The sequence below is a fragment of the Molossus molossus genome, unplaced genomic scaffold, assembly GCF_014108415.1.
Source record: "Molossus molossus isolate mMolMol1 unplaced genomic scaffold, mMolMol1.p scaffold_m16_p_10, whole genome shotgun sequence".
In the NCBI taxonomy this organism is placed as follows: domain Eukaryota; kingdom Metazoa; phylum Chordata; class Mammalia; order Chiroptera; family Molossidae; genus Molossus; species Molossus molossus.
The window spans coordinates 95,561,376-95,583,477 of record NW_023425345.1 but is presented as its reverse complement, the minus strand read 5'-3'; the positions used below and the strand labels follow the sequence as shown (position 1 = coordinate 95,583,477).

The 22,102-nt window shown below is 49.3% G+C and overlaps 1 protein-coding gene across 6 annotated transcripts in view; it reads left to right on the top strand.

Moving 5' to 3' along the window:
* The window catches only part of SPATA13 (spermatogenesis associated 13), a 62,988-nt gene that overhangs the window by 31,449 nt on the left and 9,437 nt on the right, over positions 1-22,102 (top strand). For all 6 annotated transcript variants that reach the window (XM_036250817.1, XM_036250816.1, XM_036250818.1 and 3 more), the window contains 5 exons: positions 8,984-9,120; positions 10,202-10,381; positions 10,677-10,862; positions 12,775-12,954; positions 14,955-15,187. In XM_036250817.1, coding sequence (XP_036106710.1) covers positions 8,984-9,120; positions 10,202-10,381; positions 10,677-10,862; positions 12,775-12,954; positions 14,955-15,187 — 916 coding nt within the window. The remainder of the gene's footprint in view (positions 1-8,983; positions 9,121-10,201; positions 10,382-10,676; positions 10,863-12,774; positions 12,955-14,954; positions 15,188-22,102) is intronic.

Genomic DNA, 22,102 nt, shown 5'->3' with positions numbered 1-22,102 from the left:
GTAATGAAGAGTGCTGGTTTGGAGGCAGGAGAATTCACAGGCTGACTCTTTTTATTTTATTTATTTTATTTTTATTTATTTATTTTTATCCTCACCCAAGGACATTTCTCCATTTTTTGTTCAGATAGAGTGGGAGGGAGTTAGGAAGAGAGAGAGAGAGAGAGAGAGAGAAACATCAATGTGAAAGGGACACATCGAGTGGCTGCCACCCGCACAACCCAACCAGGGCTGGGGACAAACTGCAACCGAGGTACATGCCCTTAGCGGGAACTGAACCCGGGTCTCTCTGGACCGCAGGCCAACGCTCTGACCGCTGAGCCAAAACGGCCAGGGCCGCAGGCTGAATCTTAAGACGGGACTGTGTGAGGGGCAGGCTGGTAGGACTGATGGTGCCACCCAAAGAAGATGCCCAAGTTCAGTGACTAGCAGACCCGCACCGCAGCCTTCCCAGAAGAATGTCAACTGTAATGACTAAACAAGAGTGTTGAAGATTCACATCTTACAAATTTAGAATATTTACACATCTACACGGATGGAAAAGGTGCTCTGTCTCAGAACTGTCCCTAGACAAAAGTATGTGCTAAGAATCCATATGCAGAGTTTTTCCGTGATAGCCGATGTCCTCACTCGGCTTGCCTGCCTCTTATCAAGTGTCTAGGAGTTTGGGATTTACACGTGATTTCCAGTTGCAGTGGTCTTTGCTCCATGTTTACAAGATCATTTTCAAAATGGCCTTTTCACACCGGTTGATTCAGTACAAGTAATAATGCAGTTGGCAAGGTGGAAGAGAAATTGGAAACCTGTGCACTGTTGGTGAGGATATAGAATAGTGCGGCTGCAGTGGAAGGCAGTACGGTTCTTCCTCCAAAGGTTGAAACGGAATTCCTGTGTGATCCAGCATTCCCACTTCTGGATGTGTCTCCAGAAGAACTCAAAGCAAGATCTCGAAGAGATACGTGCACACCCATGTTCATAGCAGTACTGTTCACAATAGCCAAGGGGTGGAAGCAACCCAGCTGTCCATCAACAGATGGATGGGGAAAGAAAACATGGTGTGCGCATACAATAGAACGTTATTCCCCCTTACAAAGGAAGGAAATTCGGACACATTTAAGCATGTAGGTGCACCTTGGGTACATTATGCTAAGTGAAACAGGCCAGTTACAAAGGGATAAAGACTGTTTGATTCTACTGATACAGAGTAACCAGTCATCACATTTATAGAAACACAAAGGAGCAAGGCGTTTGCCCGGGAATGGGGAGGAAGGAGGGAGAATGCGTGTTTAACGGGTGTCAGGTTTCAGTTTTGCAAGGTTCTGGAGGTCTGCTGCACAACCATGTGAATATACGTAACTGAATATACGTTACGGTACTGAGCTGTACACCTAAAAATGGTTCGGTTGGTTAATTACCATGTTTTTTTACCACAGGGGAAAAAAGGAAAGACACGTACTCTTGTATTTTGAGAATCTCTTTATTTTGCCTAGTTTTGCTGAAGCACATTCTGAGCATGTATAGTAGTACGACATCATGCAAAATTCCCTGAAATAAAAAGTCATCATTATTACCTGTACTCTGTAGTTGAAGATTTTGAAGCCATTGAAGTTAGTGGTTCTACGTCCGCGTTAGGCGTGACCACGAGGCCGGAGGACGCCCGTGCCCATGGTGAAGTGCCCTGCCCCGTGGGACATAACGACTGTTCAAGTAGGCTGAGGTCAGATGGCAGGGCTTTGACACACCACAGAAGAATTTTGTGATGAGCAATAGATAACTACTATGTACTTCCTTGTGAAAATGATGAAACCACTGTTTTATGACATTTACCTTGGAAGTAACATCTAGGGTGGCTTGGGGTAGGGGTGGGGGACTGTGGAGACAGAAGGGTTTTCTGCTAGAGGTTGGGATGCATTGTCAATGGGAGGCAGGGGTCCTACGTGTGCATCCCGCTGCCTCGGACCCAGCACTTGTGTCGCCCAGATAAATGCACTTCTTGGAACCTTAGTCTCCCCATCAGCGATTCACAGTTCGGTTGAAAAAGATCGATGGGGTGCCTTCTATACGTCAGGTATTGTGCTCGGTGCTGGGGGCGCAGAAACAGAAAGACCGCCCCTCCCAGGAGGGGTTCTGGCCTCAGCAGGGAATCATGTGCAGACGGTGTGGAGGATGAGAGAAAACTGCTCTGCGCAGCGTCCAGAAGTCACGCTGAGGTCCTCCCACCCAGGACACCAGACACTGGAAGGTCCAGCTCGTGACATTTCACAGAAGTTACAGGCAGGGACACCAGGAATCACCAACGCAGAAGAGTCTATAAATCCATGATATAGTTGAGGTTATGACCGCCAAGGACGCCCAGCTGGAGACAGGGATGAGGAGAAGGGCGAAAAGGTTAGTAAAAGAAGCGGAGGACCAGTGAATTTGCTGCTAGCCAAAATGATGTAGAAATACTAGATTTGGGGTACTAAGCTCTTCTAATATTTGCCCAGTGGCTCTCGTCTTCTCACCGGCAGCAGAGTTAGTACTAGTACCGGAAGAGGGCGTGCGCCCAGCGGGCAGGAGTTAGACAAGGCGGGCTCGGGGCTTCTGCACACAGCTGGGTGGTGTTGGGACTTAAGCCTACTCCTTTGTAATTGGGAAACCAATAGCACCCACTACAGAGCAGCGTCGTGAGCCTGAGTCATGCAGATAGGCTTAAAACAATGTTGGGCACATTCTGAGCGCCCAGTAAAATAGTCTTGCATTTCTTTAAGGTTTTTTTCGGTGCTTTTGTGTATCATTATTTCATTTGTGGCTCACCACAAGCTAATAACAGTTGCTTGTTGAGAATTTACCAACGACCCTGTGAGATGGGTATTATTATCCACATTCAACAGGTGAAAAACCTGAGACAAGAACTTGACAAAGGACGCACACTAAAAAAAAATGTTGAAGAATTTGTGCAGCATGATTATTTGAAGCCAGGTCAGTCTGACCTCAAAGCCCTGCTCTTAGTTCATGTGCTGTTTTCCCATCTATCGTCTGTCCATCTATCCAGTAAACACTTACTGAGCACCTGTGTGTGCCAGGCGGTTTAGGTGTTAGGGATACAATTAAGAACAAAGCAGACAGCCCTGGCTCAGTTGGTTGGAGTGCTGTACCATGCACCAAAGTGTTTCGGGTTAGGTTCCTGGTCAGGGCATATACAGGGAGCAGGGTCAATCCCAGTACTGGAGGCAACCAGTGGTCCCTCCCTCCGTCCCTCCGTCCCTCCTTCTGCCTCTCGTTTCCTCCCTCCCCCACTCTTCCTCTCTCTCTAAAAATCAACCAAACCGTATCCTCAGTCCCCTTATCCAGTTTGGCTCAGAGGTTAGAGCATCAGCCCACAGACCGAAGGGTCACAGGTTTGATTCCAGGTCAAGGGCATGTACCTGGGTTGCAGGTTCGATCTGGGGTCGTGTGGGAGGCAAACAATCTCTGTGTCTCTTTCACATAGATGTTTCTCTCTCTCTTTCCCACCCTCCCTTCCACGAGATCTAAAAATAATCAATGGAAAAATATCCTCCCGTGAGGATTAACCAAAAAAGAAAACCAAGAAATCATCTATATACAGTGGTCCCCGCCACTTCGCGCTTCGACTTTCGCGGCCGCCCTCTATCGTGGTTTCTTCAAATACATTCATTAAAAAGTTGACTGAGACGGTGAAAATGATACAGTACGCACTCGGTTGTCTGAGTCAATTACACACCCCTGTATTACAATTACAATTAAATTACTGTACGTGCGGACTGTAGGCCTAGGTATTCGAGCCCCCAGGAATCCTTCAACACCAGTGCAACCGCTAGAGCCTGGAACGGATTCACCGCTGCACCTGGCGTTGAAGGATTCCTGGGGGCTCGAATACCTAGGCCTACAGTCCATACGCACAGTAATTTCAATTGTGATTGTAATACAGGGTGTGTAATTGACTCAGACAACCAAGCGCGCGCGGTATCATTTTCACTGTCTCGATCACCTTTTTAATGAATATATTTGTAAAAACCCCGATAGAGTGAAGCCGCGAAAGTGGAAGGCGAAGTGGCGGGGACCACTGTCTATTCATCCTCAGGTGCGGATGAAAGAAAAAGAACAAAGCAGACAAAAATCACTGTTTTCTGTAGTTGACATTTTAGTTGGGGGGCAGACCACGAACACAATACGTTAGATGGTGGTACATGCTCTGGGGAAGTAAACCAGGAAGGAGGACTGGGTGGGGTCAGAGTTGCAGTGTTGCATTCGATGGTCAGGGAAGGACTTGCTTATGGTTTGTGTGCTGGGGGAGGGTGTCCGGTGCCGGAGCGGCAGGCCGAGCGAGGGGTGCCTGGTGTATAAAGCAGGCGGCCAGCAGGCGGAGCCCGCGAGGGGGTGAGCGATGCGGTGTTGGTGGGCAGGGCCGGGGCTGGAGGTAGTCTTCAAAGACTTGGGCTTTCTCCACTGCGGATGCCCCGGAACGAATGACCCAACTTCTGACTGGGTTAGCATTATCATTCTGGCCGCCTCAATGAGAATTGTAGGACAGGGACAGGGAGGCCAGTAAGGTGTTGCGGGCGTGACCGAACTCGAGGTGATCAAGGCTCGAGCAGCGGGAGAGGGGTGAGAAGTGGCTGCATTCTGGACTCATTCTGAAGGAAGAGTAGAATTTGCCGATGACTTGGACATGGGATGTGAGAGGCAGAAGAAAAAGAATGGCAGAGGCCCTGGCCGGCTTGGCTCAGCCGTTAGGCGTCGGCCTGCAGACCAATGAGTCACACGTTCGATTCCGGTCAAGGCCACGTGCCTTAGTTGCGGTTCCTCCCCAGCCCTATGATTGTTTCTTTCTGTCTCTCTCTCTCTTTTCCTCCCTCCCACTCTATCTGATGATAAATAGAAAAGTATCCTCTGGTAAGGAATAAAAATTTTTTTAAAAGAATGGCCTCTAAAGAGAGCCCATTTAAACTTAATCCCATTTTACAGATAGGAAAACTGAGGTTGGAAGAGGATAAAGTGACTTGCCCCAAGGTCATTTAGCTGGAAAGTTTCTAAGGCCAGGTGTTTTCTGTTAATGTCCGTAGCCTTTCCCTTGTCCACATCCTGTCCCACACCGGCCTCCTGCCCCACCTGGCTGGCCCCTGCACTCGGAACCCTCTGGCTTCCACCGTCCTCAGCAAATTCTTATCTGTGGTGTTGAAACATTCACTGTTGAAATCTTAGGAAGCGCCTCAGCCCGAGCCATTTTTCTCAGTGTTTACGATAGCAAGTCCGAGATCATTCAGTATGTGAAGTCCGTATCTCTTTCCAAATAGTTTTCTTCCAGCACCCCCTTGCGAATTGCGGACGTGCGCATGATCACTGCTGGCTTTTATATTTCTTTACCGATTGTCACAGCACCCGCCAGATCCAATGGCATGGAATTCTCCTTAGGAAAACACTGTTCATGGGTCTTTGAGGGAGAACGTGTCATTTCCAGGGCTCTGCTGTGGGCAAGAGGCCCAGACACCTGTGTTCCTGAGCGTCGCTGCCTCGGGCCAACCACTGCTGACCTGTCGTAGGAGCCATGCCCTTGGTGCCGGGCTGTGTAGGTCGGCGCTCGCTGATGCTGGCGGAGTCCCGCCACTCTGGGCCCCTGGCCGCCCAGGGGTTTGTGTCTGTCCTCCTCACCCGGGATCCCTGGGGCGCCGAGGACTCCAGCCAGAGACTTTCGGCTTCAGTGTTATGTCCTCTGTAGTCTAAGAGAATGAGTGCCTTCAGAAAGATGTACGTTTGCTTCCTCGAGCCCTCCCCACCCCCACGCAGACACACACAGGAAAGGGCACTGGACCAGGCGACCTCGTGTTCTCCGCCTGCAGCACTCCCCGCGGCCCCGGAGGCAGAGGTCACCCTGCTCAGGCAGGCGGCCTGCGTGTCTCAAGATCCCCCCCCCCAACCCCTGGGCCACAGGAGCACCAGCTTTGTGCTCTGAGGGACGCCCCCTGAGGGCGGGTGGCATTAGCCGAGAGGGCCTGACATGTGTGGGCACACACAGCTGGCTCTGCTGCCCGCCTGCCTGCAACGCCCCCCCCCCCCAGCACCGCTCAGCTGCCTAGTCACCAGCACATCCCGGATTGACTGACTGTCAGACCGTCCCAGCTGTGAACAGACCACCGTTCGCCTCGCCGGGACACGGATGTGTGACTGGTGGGTTCGGCTTCACCGTGCAGGTGCTGCCGTAGAAGGAAGGATGGGGGACAGCTCTGAAGAGGAGGTGCCCCCAGCTGGGGCGTGGGGTTTCCAGGTGCAGAGGAGCACCCCAGGCCTCAGGAGAGCACGTGTACAGCCTGGGCCCTGGCGGAGACCTGGCTTGTTGGGCATCCCCAGGACGTGCGCTGTGCAGAGCTCAGGCACAGAGGACGGGCATCGAGGGGAGAGTGGGGGCCGCCGTCTTCCCATGCCGCGCTCCACGTGCTCCCCGTGTCTCAGCATCGTGGTCCTGTCTGTGCTCGCGAGGAAAAGAAGAATCCGATGCTTGAAATCAATCCATAGAGCTCATTGTCACAATGTTTATTACCCTCCGTTGTTGCAAGTCTTTTTCGATAGTTTTTGCTGTGTTAGTGCGAGAATTCTAGGCTCTTTTGATCAAACATGTTGCTTTTGAAAAGGTGGTCACAGCAACAGCACAGCCGAAGTGCTGGGGAAGGCGGCAGCTGTGAGGGCCTGGGCTGCAGAGCTCGGGGCACGGGCGGGCTGGCCATGGTGTGGAGCCCCTGAAGTGGGGCCCGTCCAGAGGGACGGGCTGTGCGTGTAAAATGCACATCGGGGTTCGAAGACTTAGTACAAAACAAAGAATAGAAAACGTCATTTAAAAAAGAAAGTTGTTCTGCCCTGGCCGGTGTGGCTCAGTTGGTTGGGCATCATCCCACACACCAAAAGGTCCCGTGCGATTCAGTCAGGGCACATGCCTTAGCTGCGGGTTTGATCCCTGGCTGGGGTGCATACGGGAGGCAACCAAATCGATATCCCCCTCGCTCCAAAATCAATAAAAACCTAACCTCAGGTGAGGATTTTTTTAAAAGTATTTGTAAAGAAAAAAAATTCTTCTGTTTAGGAAGTAGACCTGTCCCCGAATAGTAAGGTGTTAGAAATTCAGAATCCGTAGAAGCGAGGGCAGCTCCCTCCCACTGCACCCCAAATCAGCGTGCACCCTTCTCACCACACTGGCTTCTCCCTGACCCCCTTTGCTTATTAATTCTCCCAGCAACTTGGGATTTTTCGAATCCTTGTTGACTTCATCGTCTTTGTTGCTCCAGACATCAGCTTGACCTGCACGGCGTTCTGAATTTCATGCCCTGTGGCCATGCCCTGGGTGCAGCACTTCCGTACTACTCTGTCCAGTCAACTGCACCCCCTCTGGTGTCCCGACCTGGCCTCTGCCCCCGGCCTGCTCCCGCCATGCTCACTGCCATCACCACAGTAATGCTCTTCCAGTGAGTTCCAACTATGAATCAGAATGCGAGGAGCTCAACACACATGATCTCACTTAATTCTCCAAAAAGAAAGAAAACATGTTTTCCACAGAAGAATATAAAGCGCAGAGAGATGACGTTGCTTGGTTGGGGTCTCATGCCGTTGGAGGGGCAGGGCTGAAGTTCACACCAGGCCTCGGGGACTCTACACCTTGTTCTTTCTATGGAGTCAGGAGACCTCTATTCGAAACCTGTCACTCCCCTACTCCACCTAAAAGTGCACCCCACTGCCAGCGCCAGGTCCCGAAGCCCCCGCAGGGCCCTCCCACCCTGCTCTTCCGGTCCCATCTTTTAGCCGATGGACTGCTGTCCACATCCGTGTGCCTCAGATCCAGCCAGGTTTCATTCCGGGAAGCCGTCCCCGTCTTCACAAGGAATATTCTGTTGTTCATTAAATTCCCTTCGCTCAGGGACAGATTAGCCCACTGTCCCAAGAAAAAAGAATCTAAATATAAGGTGGTTAATCCAAAATTTTATACCCATCCTTAAAAGTTCTTTCTCTCTTTTTTGGTAAATTCTCAATTCTGATACTGTGAGTTCCAACCCTTTCACATATGGAAAACTAGTCAAAACGACGACCTGTTTCCACTGAGTGATGTACTAGGCCCTGTTGGTTTGCAGTGCTGCTGCCTTCCAGGTAAAAGATGGAAGCAGAAGGCTTTTGAAAAAGGATTATTTTTCTTATTTCCTTCTCCTCCTCAAGTTTTATTAACACATTGCTTAGAAGCATTATTTGTTTTTGTTGACTTTTTAGAGAGGTAGAGAAACATCAGTATGAGAGAGAAACATCAATCGGCTACTGCACGCCCCCTACTGGCACCCCCTGCAACCCAGGCACGTGCCCCGACCAGGAATCGAACCAGGACCTCTCAGTCTGTGGGATGATGCTTAATCCACTGAGCCACACTGGCCGGGCTATATTTATATTTTTGATATCCACTTGCAGTACAAATTTTCAACTAAGTCACACATAGTTCACTCAGTATCCTAACTCATGAAATAACGCTGTGTGTTCATGTTGGCAGTAGTCTCTGAAATGTTCCCCTTCTTTTTAAAAAATATATTTTTTTCATTATTGATATATTAGAGAGACAGAGGAAGGGAGAGAGAGAGAGAGAGAAACATCGATGAGCGAGAACATCGATTGGCCACCTCCTGCATGCCCCCCACTGGGGATCGGGCCCACAACCTGGGTATATGTCCTGACCGGGAATCGAATCAGTGACCTCTTAGTGCATGGGTCGACGCTCAACCACTGAGCCACACCAGCCGGGAGAAATGTTCCCCTTCTTAATGCGACACTTAACCCCAGCTCTTTGTAGCATTAACTACTACCTTTGGATTCGTAGGTCAGTAGAAACTTTCTAATGATTCCTTACTCTGGGTAAGATAAAAATGAATATTTTCTCTTGCAGGATGTGTGTGTTCTCTATCATCAGTTATTTTGTCATTTAACAATGTTTGTCTTTTAAACCATGCCATCACATTTTTAGTTTCTTCAGATGGAGGTACTGAGTCCTCTGCCTTAGTGGACGACAACGGCAGTGAGGAGGACTACAGCTATGAAGACCTCTGTCAGGCCAACCCCAGATACCTGCAGCCCGGCGGGGAGCAGCTGGCCATCAACGAGGTACTGGGGTCCCAGACATGACTGGTGGGCGCCCGGTCTTGAGGGGCCAGCATCACTCCCGACCTTGCTCTCTGATTATTTCCTGCTACACGTATCCTAAAACCTAGAATTTTGACTAAACAAACACTGCGTTTCTGGCATTTTCAAGGACGACTTGCGTGAGTCAGTTCCTCCCTTGGCGTGACCAGAGCAGCACCAGGCAGTGCCGTTCGGTTTCTGGCGTGTGCTCCCGTTATCAGAAATCTCACAGCCCATCTGAGAGATCATGTGAACAGTCATTGTCCATATTTTAATCAACACTCTGAAATTAAGAGGCTTAACGACTCACTGGTAAATGACGTTAACCACGTGCTTCTCACTGAGAGTCGTATTCTTTCTACCAGTCTGTATCTTGAGCCTTGCCAGAAGGCACGGCCAGCTTTGGGAGTTCTGCACAGAGCTAGTGTCCCTTTAACGGCGCCTAGCGTTGCTCTAGAATACGACGGAGACCCCAGGAGCCGGCCGATGGATGTCATCTGCCCCTGCGGTAGACTCAGGAGCGGTCTGCTCTTTACTTGCATTATTGACTGTTGGACCTCCAGAGCTCATGCTGTGTTCTCTGTGACTGCAGTAAACCATAAAGATACATACAAAGCTTATTCAAATTGTGAATAAAGCAAGAATACTATGTTCTGGGTGACGCTGAGGTCTTGCGGTCAAGCATGTGCCTGATCCTGGGAGGCTTGGCTCGGCGGGGTCTTGCTTGGCAGCTCGGAAACCATTTCTCGGGTGAATGTTCGAGACATTCAGATTTGTTCGTTAACTGATCTACAGATAAGTGAGCTAGTCATACATTTTTTAAAAAGTGGATTTGGGATTTCCTTTAAGATCATGTGAGAGAGGCTCACCTGATTTTTCTTTTCCCTAATATGGTTTTCTTCGTTCATTTTGTGTAATAGTCAGTGGGTATTGACCCAAAGCCACTGGTGTACACAACTGAGATCTAGGAGATACGCATCTCACCTGAGACAGCACACAGACCCCCCGCCCCCGCCCCTTCACCCCCGACTGCACACTGAGCGTGCCTGCCTGTCTCATTCAGCTGATCAGCGATGGCAGCGTGGTCTGTGCAGAAGCGCTGTGGGACCATGTGACCATGGACGACCAGGAACTGGGCTTCAAGGCGGGCGACGTCATCCAGGTGCTGGAAGCCTCCAACAAGGACTGGTGGTGGGGCCGGAGCGAGGATAAGGAGGCCTGGTTCCCTGCGAGCTTTGTCAGAGTAAGTGTTGGTGCTTTCCACCCTTCCCCCGTCCCTGCGGGAGCGGCTGGGCGGTTCGGCCAAGTCACTCTTTGCACAGATTCCCTTCTTGCTAATTGTTTCCACCAAACCTTTTAGAACTTCGACTGAGTCGAAGGGAAACTTTGAAGTGAGGTGACCAGGGGTTTGGCGCTGCCGCTGTGTTCTGAGCTGCTGGTGCCGTGCGGCTCTGCCGAGTGCATGGGACGGGCGAGGGTCAGGTGCCTCCTGCCCGGTTCCGAGCGGCCCCCCAGCCCCGTCCCTGTGTGCACTGCAGCTGCGCGTCAATCAGGAAGAGCTGTCGGAGAATTCCAGCAGCACGCAGGGCGAGGAGCAGGAGGAGGATGCCGGCAGGACCCGCCACAAGCACGCCGAGAGCAAGCACCAGATGAGGACCAACGTCATCCAGGAGATCATGAACACCGAGCGGGTGTACATCAAGCACCTCAAGGACATCTGTGAGGTAAGACGCCAGGCGTGCGGCCTCACCGAGGTTGTCCCGTGACTGGTATGCCACACGGTTTTCTTCTGCCCGTCAGAACCTCCTCTGTACATATTTTTCTAGAGCCCTCATTTCTCCTCCGTCTCTGGTCCTTGCACACGCTGCTCACGCATTGAACACGCATCTGCCGTGGTGAGCATAACGGCTGTCCGCCCGGCTTTGCAGCCAGTGTTCTTTCCGGGGCACTGTGCCACTGTCCCCTTCCGGACTGAACTCGTACACTGTTCAGAGCAAGTGACTGTCAGAGAAGGCAACACCCTGTACGTGAAACCCACTTGACTTACAGGGAGTCAAAGGCTTGTCGCTGTCTACAGCCTGCTGCCTCCAGCCACTGTCTCGCGGCCGAGATTCCGAGTCACTTAGATGGAGACAGAAGCAAACAGGAGAATTGCCTTCACCCCGGGATAGCCAAGGCTGTATTCTACAGCGCCGTGATAGCTCTGCTGTGCAGTACCTTTCATTTCTCCCGTGGCATTCTTCGTTTCTATGGGTTTTGTGTGAGCATTACTCTGAACTGCTGTTTGCCCTGCGGGTCATTCCAGCTGTCCTGGCCGCGGGGGCTGATCTCTGCACTGAAGACGAGCACACTATTTGTAACCGCGTTAACTGGCCGCACACAGATACACAGTTTTAGCTTATTTGTGTGCCCATGCTGTTCTCTGTGACTCTATGGCTAAGGGACCTTCTTTAAAGTGACATATTAGGAAAGTAACAGCAGTTGCTAATAATTGTGAGCATTGGCTATGTGCATCCCTTTACCTGGGTTAACTTATTTTACTCTCACTAGGCAGGTCCTCTTAGCCCGTATTACAGATGAGGAACCTGGGCACAGAGAAGTTAAGTCTGGGGGTTGGGACTTAAACCGGGCAGTCGGCCCCAGAGCCTGTCCCCCTGAACTTTAACAGTGTCTTGTTAAAATTTATACCAAATAGTTGGTGGTGGGATTTAACCATTTAGTCAATCTAGTCTGTAACTACATGTTGCTAATTTGTGAATAATTATTACATATATTTATGGCCTTTCCTTCCTACCTCACTAACTCCTACGAAAGCCATAGTGTGAACGGTGCGTAATTAATAGTTTCTAACTAGCGCAGGCCTTGGGTTAAAGAGCTACAGACTGAGGCCATGAATAGAAAGCAGGTGACGGTGGAGCCCCGGGTGAGGTGTCCCTTGGCCATGACAGTGAGCAGAGCTACAGCTGTTCGTGGTATTCAGTGTCTGACAAGTCTTCTTGGCTGGAAACAGCGTTAGGGATAGGGGAATGACTATCTGAAGAGGTCAGAAAAAATATAACAACACCGATTTTTTTTTCTTTTTATTTCTCACCCGAAGATATTTTTCTATGTATTATCAGATAGAGGGGGAGGGAGGGAGAGAGAGAGACAGAGAGAAACATCGATGTGACAGAGCCACATCGACTAGTTGCCTCCCGCACGACCTGACCAGGGCTGGGCACAAACGAAACCAAGGTACACGCCCTTGACTGGAACTGAACCCGCCAATCATTGGTCCGCAGGCTGATGCTCCAGCCGCTGAGCTAATCCGGCCAGGGCAACAACGCCAATTTTTGAACTAGTATTTGAAACTAAGCAACTTGTTTCATGAGTAAAATCTGGAAACTTGGTAGGGTTTTTTGAATGATACATCAGCCACACATGTCTTTTCTCTTTTGTTTTATTTTAAAAATATGGCACATTGTAGTCATGGAAGTATGATTATCCCACCAGAGGCCCAAAGAGGTGAAAATAATCTTCTCTAATTAAAATCTGCTCCAGGACAATGGCTTAGGACCCAAAATACTGTATTACTGAAAGAAGTCATTTCTATGAATTTCCAGATTCGTTTTTAAAAGCCTGCTGTCCCTTTTGCAGGGCTATATTCGACAGTGTCGCAAGCACACGGGTATGTTCACGGTTGCACAACTGGCCACCATTTTCGGAAACATCGAAGACATTTACAAATTCCAAAGAAAGTTCCTGAAAGACCTTGAGAAACAGTACAATAAAGAGGAACCTCACTTAAGTGAAATAGGATCCTGCTTTCTTCAACATGTACGTCACCCGTTACTTCTTTATTAACAACATCCGGTTAAATACCTCTGTACTCTTTCTTCCCTAAAAATAGGGGTCCTTTTTGTGACTGTTTGCTAGATTAATTTCCCATGGGGTGGAGATGTCACTTGCAAAGTAAGTTGATTGATTTATATGGTTCATCTTTAGCTAAATACCCAAAGTGTTTCCACTTTCATGTGGTTTGGAGTAATTTTTAACAGTACCTGTTAATTGTCTATTATACCTTAAGCACTGTCTGCAGAATCGTCTTATGTTAGCTCCTGTACTGCGGCGAGGCTGGTATGACTGTTGTCCGCATGTTACGGGCGAGGAATCTGAAGCCCAGGGAGTAACTGACCAGGCCACATGTTGGTGGGTGGCAGAGGGGAATTCACACCGAGGCGTGTGGCTCTGGGACCCAAGCCTGTGACCGCTGTGCCTGCGTTAGGATAGTCTTATGATGATGGCATGAGCTTGTCATGTCATGGATGATTGTCACTATTTAATACTGAAAGATTTCAGAGGGGGGAGATTCTGTCCCCAGCCAGTGGCCAGGGCGTAACAGTACTCATAACAGCAGCAGTGACAACCACCCCGCCTCCTTGGGCAGCGCGCGCTGTGCTGGGCCAGTGGCTTCGCAGAGGCCGTGGAGTGGAGCTGGGCCCCAGGAAGGCTGCCTTCTGAGGCTGGGACCGAGCCCGCGGGGGTAGTGGGAGCGGGAAGATCCACCGTGAGAGGCCTGCTGGGCCAGATCCAAGGAGCTGAGGAGGGCTCCAGAGGTCGCCGAAGGTCAGGCTGCGAGCTGGCGGCGCCTGATGGGGAGAAGCCTCAGAAGGTGGATCCCGCCTGGGGGACGGGAGTCGGACTGCGGAACAGAGAGTTGCTGCTTCTGGGCCCCGGCAAGGGCGGAGGCAGTGGACACACAGAAAGACAGATTTGTTGAGGGGTATTGTGAGGACACACCGACAAGACTGGTCATAGGTAACAAAAGCAGCAGGGTTTTGAGTCTGAAAGAGTTAACAGGCGGGTGAGGAAAACCTGCCCTTGGGAGAAGGAGTCGGTGGAGGAGTTGGGTTTGAGCACATGGTGTATGAACTGTGACGTGGACGTGACCAGAAAGGAACACAGCTCTGGGCAGGTAGACGTTGTGACCATGAAGTCCAGCGGCAGTGAGGACGCACCTGGGTGGGAGCAGAGGCCGAGCGCCAGGCCGCGCTGCTCCTGGGAGTGTGCAGCCACCCCCGGGGGGCTGGAGGAGGGCTGGAGGAGGGCTGGAGGGGGGCTGGAGGAGGGCTGGAGGGGGGCTGGAGGAGGGCTGGAGGAGGGCTGGAGGAGGGCTGGAGGAGGGCTGGAGGAGGGCTGGACCGGGCTCTGCAGAGTCAGGAGAAGGGCGGGCACCACAGAGAAGCTGGCAGGGTGGCTGCGGCCTGGAAGTGACCCAAGGGGAAAGGAAGTGAGCAATGGGCTTGCCTGTGCAGGTGGGCGGGCCACACCTTGGGAGCCAGGCAGTGGATGTGAAGGAGAAGACTTGTGGTGAGAAGGCGGTAGCTTTGAATCTCGCCTCTTGGTCATGGTCAAGGCGTTTATCAGAGAGAAGAAGAGGACAAGGAAGGGAGCCAGTTGGGCAGAACAGCACCTTCCTCTCTCAGAGCTGGGGAGGAGGGTGACAGCAGGGAGCGCCGTTTCCCCGGGGAAGTCCTGGCACCTGTGCCACACCCTTTCCTGGTCTGAGGAAGACTGCTTGGAAGGGGCCGGACTCTGACCTAGAGCGGCCTCTCCCTGCCCCAGAGATAAGAACCGCCTGGAGAGTCGGCCTGTGGCCCCTTCCCACAGAGAAGGTCTGGCCCTCTTGCCCAGGCATGAAAAACACTGCAGAAGGACTTGGGGTGCCATCGCCCCCTCCCGGGGATGCCCCCTCGCGTAGGAGTGGGTGTTGCCGGACGTTGCCTCAGCCCACAGCCCCCCACAGCCTCCTGACGCTGTCTCCCCTCTCCTCCCAGCAAGAGGGCTTCGCCATCTACTCCGAGTACTGTAACAACCACCCGGGCGCCTGCGCGGAGCTGGCCGGCCTGATGAAGCAGGGCCGCTACCGGCACTTCTTCGAGGCGTGCCGCCTGCTGCAGCAGATGATCGACATCGCCATCGATGGCTTCCTGCTCACGCCCGTGCAGAAGATCTGCAAGTACCCGCTGCAGCTGGCCGAGCTGCTCAAGTACACCACGCAGGAGCACAGGTGAGAGGCCCGTGGCAGTGGCAGGTGGGCTCAGGGGTCACTGTCGTGACCCCAGTGGAAGAAGTTTTCGGGTTGTTTAGAATGTTTAGGATTGCCAACTACTGAAATGGGGTTCGTGAGGCTCCAGACTATCCATTCCTAGAGCTATTAAAAAATAGAAGAAATTGCCCTGGCCAGTTTGGCTCAACAGTTACAGCGTCGGTCTGTGAAACAGAGAGTCCTGGGTTCGGTTCCCGCTGAGGGCACGTACCTCGGTTGTAGTTTGTCCCTGGCCCCGGTTGGGGTTGTGTGGGTGGCAACTGCTCGATGTGTCTCTCTCACATCCATGTTTCTCTTTCTCTCTTCCTCCCTCTCTCCCTCCTGCTCTATCTGAAGATAAATGCAAAAAAAAAAAAAAAAAAAAGTCCTCTGGTGAGGATAAAAAATATATGTAAGAAGTTACTTGGGCCCTGGCTGGGTAGCTCGGTGGGTTAGACCGTAATCCCGACATCAAGGCTGTGGGTTTGGTGTCCAGTCAGGGCACATGCAAAGACCAAACAGAGAATACATAAGCAAGTAGAACAACTAATCCATGTCTGTCTCCCTCTCCTTCCCTCCCTTATTTCCCTTATTCCCTTTCTCTCCCTTGGGGACTTTTATTGTGTTGTTGGTCCTTATTATTGACAAATATTGTATAAACACTCTTTGGTAGCTACTCAGTAGTTAATAAAAACGGGTTTTTAAAAGAAATAGACCAGTTGAATACATTGTAAGAAATGTTTTCTTTTCTCCCCTGTACTAATCCTTTCATTGCTTTCCATTAGCTTACCCTCAGAGCAGTGTTAAATACTGCCAACGAACACTTGCTCTACAGAAGGGATGAGGACAAAGAGAAAAGCAAGCTATGAAAAAGTAGGGGGTCTCAGGGCATGGAGTAGCATGTGGGGCCCACTTGGGAGACGCCTCTCAGCGATCCCTTTCGGCCCGCAGCCCTTTCTCGCCCAGCCGGGTGCTTGCTCTGTCCCCGGAATCCTGTCCCCTGTCTCCTCTCCTTCCAGCACAGGGCTCCCTGTGATTGATCGCCCCTACTTTCCATCTCCCTTTAGGGCTTACTGTGTGCCCAAGTTCTGGGAGACCAAAAGTTCTCTGTTGCTGAATAGCAACTGAAAGTTTTCCTGCACACACAGCATCAGGTATAATCTTGCTGTGCTTACATGTAAGGTGTGACCCTTTCAGTTCTGGATGGGGCATGGCCATTTCCCATGACCATGTCACCACAGCAAGACCCAGCTGTTTGGCTCTTTTAGGTGGCAGCACTTGGGTCATTGCTTATTCTCACCAGGCCACAACTGAAATGCTCGTGGGGACACAACCATTACCAGGCAACGTTTTAGGATACAACTTATGTTGTTGCATGAGAAATCACTGGGCCAGATTTCCCCATCACTCATGGGAGCAAGGTTTTTGGGGCACCACTGAAATAAGCATTTTCAGAAGCCCCCACAGGAGAAAGATGTGGTACATGATTTTATTTGCGCGCAGTTACATTCCTTGGGTTACAAAGCCCCGCCTCTTAGCCCAGCCCTGAAAAGGGGGTAGCTGTCAGTTTGGCAGAACGAGAAGTAGGGCCAGTGTCCAGTTTCCTTTCCATGTTGCAGCCAGATCCAGGATAGTACTAGTCCACTGTAGGGAGCTCCCCCTGTAACCAGAGAGTCAGGAGCTTGGCAAGCAAGAGAAGGAACCAAGAGAGGGAGAGAGGGAACTTCCTTTGTCTAGGAGTTTCAATATTTAGACTTGGCGCCCTCGCAGTGGCCATGCCTATTCTTGCCATCTCTTCGCCTGCTAGGATCAGTGCAACGCGATGAAACTACAAGCAGCGCTGCTTGGAGTGAGGGGGAGCTTTGCAAGGGAGCAAATGCTCCAGTTCTTTGGATGCAGTCCCATTTATTTACAGATTGGTTCCCCCAGGTTACATGTGGATTTATGTAACTTATTTTCTTAAGATGGCATCTCTGTAAACTATGCAGCCTAGCTTTGTCTCTTTTTTTTTTTACTGTGGAAAGAGACTTTGAAACTAAAAAATAACAAACACAGACATTCTTGAGTCCTAGGACCCATTAGTCCACCCATGCAAACCTTATCTTATTCACATGCAAATGAAGCACTCAGTTGCACCTGGGCTGGCCAGATATTGAGAATGCATTAACACAAGGTTACAAATCATCCATCTTCCAACTCCCCAACCCCTCAGGAGTGATTGACACGTAAGCACCTTCTCACATCACCCAGACCTTCCTGGGCATGCATCTAAACTGCCTTTGTCCAGTCCCTTCCCCCACCCGTCTGTGGGGAATCAACCTGGAGAATGCACACTTGCAGCTTTCTGGCAAAGCTGCGTAAATGGCATGCCTATGTCATCTGTTCTTCCCGCTACTCCTTTCCTGTTCGTTAATAACCAGATTGTTACGATGGTGGCACCATTTTAGACCAGAATCCAGCCTGTCGTGACACCTGTGTCACTGGTGCAAAGCTCTCACTGCAGCTGCAGCCCCTGAAAGGACCTCTTGGGTCCCAGTGCGAGGGGGGAGGGGAAGATTGTACCCAGAGGAAATTTGCTGTCTGCAAACCACTCTGCTTGGGTTCTAACAGCTATTGTTCTAAAGCAATCACCTCTCCCAGCAGTACCTGGCCCGGCAGGGTGCCCAGAATCAGCCTTTCTTTTGCCCTTTCTGCCACTAGACACCTGTGGAGAAAGAGGGCTGAAAAAAAGGAGTCTTTTTACAATTAGGTTGGCAGGTAGGAAGAGAAGAAGAGCTCAGTCACTGAATAATTGACCCTAGACATGGGTGTTTAAAGAATTAGAATTATAATACCAAGATAAGGGTGTTCATTGAAACAGAGGAAAGAGCTATGTATTTCCTTTCGGATGGAAAATCAGAAAAGTTTGGAAACAATAAATCAAAAGAATAATGGATTTGAAGAAGTTTTTTAAAAAGAATAAAAAGGCATCATGATAAGAAACTAGAGAAGATAGACAGACAGATAAAAAGCAAAGATATCTCGAAAGACCCAGACAGGCTGTGGCCAGAAGTCCACACGTCACCTTTCAACAGCTCATTTTTCTCTTGAGGGCATTTTTCACTATGAGGTATTGGCAGATTTGATGTTTTTTTAAAAAATAATTGTGAAGGAAGTAACAAAAAGCCCATTTCCTTAAGTAAAACACACAAAATTTTAAAAAATTACACTGGTTTTTGTTTGTTTGTTTTTCTGGAATTGTATAAAATAAAAAAAAACTGGCGGAAAGAAACAAAACCACTTATTTTGCAGGCCTTCTTCGTGCTGGGGACCTGTCTGGGTGCTTTGCTCCCAGGACTTCTGCAGCCCCTGTCCTTTCTGTTCTCCCTCTGTGCTCTGCTTCTGTGTGCGAATAGCTTGTCCACACACAGCAGGCCCTGCCTTTTGGGCAGACGGCCAGAGACTTCTGGGAGCTGAGTTTGGTTGTGTTCGGTAAATAAACAATAGAATCTGCTTCCCAGGCTATTTTTCCTGGCTGTGCAAGAGGACTCGAATTCAGTCAGACTGAGTCCAAAGGCTCTGTCTGTTCTGCAAGACACAGGAAAGTGCTAGAAGGTAAAAAAAAAAGAAAAAATCAGCTCATTAGCTGGGTGACTGGTTTACATGTTCCCACGTTATTAACTCTGAGCAGAACTTGAATGGGAGCGTTTCCAATACTGGACATCTTTCAGTCTGTGTGGAGATTAGCACTCCCGTTTTAGTGTTGGTAGTTTCGGAGGCCTTGTGAACAGGAGCCTGCTGGGGGCAGCATTTTACTTTGATTTGACTGTAGCGCATGGAAAGCACCAGAAATGGAGATCTCTTGGTGAAGTAGATGCTGCATCAGTATTTGTGCAGCTCACTCTGTCAGCCTTCTGTGACTTGTGGCCTGTGGTGTCTTTTCCTGAACAACTTGAAAGATGGGACTCAGGGCACGTCATCACCCTAAAACATGGTTAGTGATTGTTCAGGTTCTTTCTACAGAAAACTAGCTGTATCCGAATAGGAACAATCACAAAGAATGCCCTTTCTTTATTAATGAAATTCATTGTCACTGTGATTAATCTCCTTGTGGCATTTACTTTCATTCATGGTAACTTCTGGGAAATGAAGGACCGCATTCTTATTCTCAAGAATTCTGCATTGCATTCGTCAGCTCCCTTAACCTATGCAGACTGTGGTCTATTCATGGAGGAGCAGAAAAGGGAAACAATGGCTGTTGTTTAAATGCCAGTTGTCTAGACCATTCGTATACAAATGGGAGGGGGATGTATTCTTTCATAAGTCCTCATTTTCTTTTTCTTTTTTTTTTCTTCTCAGCTATTTATTTATTTATTTATTTATTGCCAGTTTTATTAATGTATTTTTGTTACAGATTTTTCTCCTTTTCCCCCCATTGACCCCCTCCTCCTGATCCCCCACCCTCAGCATTGTTGTCTATGTCCATTGCTTACACACACATGCATATAAGTTCTGTGGTTTATCTCTACCCTCCCCCCGCCCCCCTCTTCTGAGGTTTTCAGTCTGTACCCTACTTCTATGTCTCTGGGTCTATTTTGTTCATCAGCTTCTATTGTTTATTATATTCCACAAATAAGTGAGATCGTGTGATATTTGTCTTTCTCTTATTAGCATAATACTCTCCAGGTCCTTTCATGTAGTCTCAAAGGATAAGAGATCTCTCTTTCTTACAGCCGCGTAGTACTCCATTGTGTATATGTACCACAGCTTTTTTTATTTGTTCATTTATTGATGGACACTTGAGGTGTTTCCAGATCTTAGCGATTGTAAATAGTGCTGCTATGAACATAGGGGTACATATATTCTTTGATTGGTGTTTCAGGCTCCTTAGGATATATTTCTAGAAGTGGGATCACTGGGTCAAATGGCAGATCAATTTTTAATTTCTTGAGGAAACACCATGCTGTTTTCCATAGTGGCTGCACCAGTCTGCGTTCCCACCAGCAGTGTACTAGAGTCCCCTTTCCTCCACACCCTCACCAGCAGTTGCTGTTTGATGATTTGTTGATGGTGGCCATTCTGGCCCGTGTGAGGTGATACCTCATAGTCATCTTAATTTGCATCTCTCTGATGATTAGTGATGTTGAGCATTTTTTCATATGTCTCATGGCTATTTAGAGAGGTGTCCATTTAGCTCCTGTACACATTTTTAAATTGAGTTCTTTGTCTTCCTTTTGTTGAGTTGTATGAGTACTCTATATATTTTGGAAATTAACCCCGTATTTGATGTATCGTTGGCAATTTGTTCTCCCATATAGTGGGTTCCCTTTCCATTTTGATGGTTGTTTCTTTTGCTGTGCAGAAACTTGTTAGTTTGATGTAGTCCCATGTATTCATGTTTTCCTTTGTTTTTCTTGCCTAAGGCATTGTATCAGTGAAAATTCTGCTGCATGTGATGTCTGAAATTATGTTGCCTACATTGTCTTCTGGGATTTTTATGGATTCACAAATCACATTTAAGTCTTTTATCCATATTGCCTCCATTTCTTTTTCCAATGTCCAGTAATTTTCTGAGAACAGGTCCTTTACTTCTTTGGTTAAGTTTATTTCTAGGTATCTTAGTTTTTTTGTAGCCCTCAACTGAATGGAAAAATCCCTCAGGTGTTCAGGGTCAGAGGATTTCCAGAGGGTGGAGCAGATGCTTGCTGGGTGGTGTTAAACTCCTTAGGGAGGGGCTGTTGCTTCTCCCTGGGGCTCTGGGAAGGGGCTCTTAGAGTGAGATGGGTACTGTCCTGAGGAAGTGAGTCAGTAGACTTCCACTGCCCTGCTATCTCTCCAAGCTCCTGAGTCTCCACACTGTTCCATTCCAGTCTGCCCTCCCTCTGCCAGAGCCCAAGGTGAGTGACTGTCGCTAATTTAGTGCTCTATCCTGGCTCTCTGTGCTCTGGAGCCAGCTTGGGATTTTAACCTCAAAGGGGCTGCTCACAGCTAAAACAGCTGCTGTCTGTGGGCTCCCAGCCGGCCCTTGCACATCTCCGTAGTTTCTACCAGGCTCAATTTAGTGTCCTCTTTCGGTCCATGGCTATACGGGTCCTCACCAGCTGCTTTTCTGTTTGTTTGTTTTTTCCTGACAATTTGTCTTTATTTTAGTTGTAATTCCAGTTTGGTCCTGGCAGATGCTCTGTGTAGCTTTTGTTCACTCTGCCGCCATTATGGAATCTCCTCCTCATTATTATTAGTTTTCAATCCTCACCCGAGGATATTTTTCTGTTTATCATCAGATAGAGTGGGAGGGAGGAAAAGAGAAGGAGAGAAACATCTGATGTGAGTTAGATACATCAACTGGTTGCCTCCTACATGACCCAACCAGGGCCAGGGATGAACCACAACCGAGATACGTGCCCTTGACTGAATTGAACCCTCCACTCCTTGGTCCATGGGCCAATGCTCTAACCACTGAGCAAAGCCAGCCAGGGCTGTACCACAGCTTTTTCATCCACTCTTCTACTGATGGATACGGCTGTTTCCAGATCTCAGCAATTGTAAATAACACTTCTATGTACATAGGGATGCATATATTCTTTCGGATTGGTGTTTCAGGATTCTTAGGGTGTATTCCCAGAAGTGGGGTGACGGTCAAACAGTTTCATTTTTAATTTTTTGAGTAAACTGTAAGAATGAGGTGAAACGAGGCGATGCAGGGTCTCCAGAGTGCAGGTTTATTGGGAATCAGCCTGCTGGACTACCTCTAAGGAGAACAGCAACCAGCTTGTACAGACTAGGCATTTTTAAACTCAAGGCTGGGGGAGTGGTAGTCTTTGATTGGTCGGGCCTGGGGTCTCCCGAGTCCTTGATTGGTCAGGGGCTGGGGTCTCCTGAAACTTGTTTTTCTTGTCCAACGACCATTTGCAGTTTTGG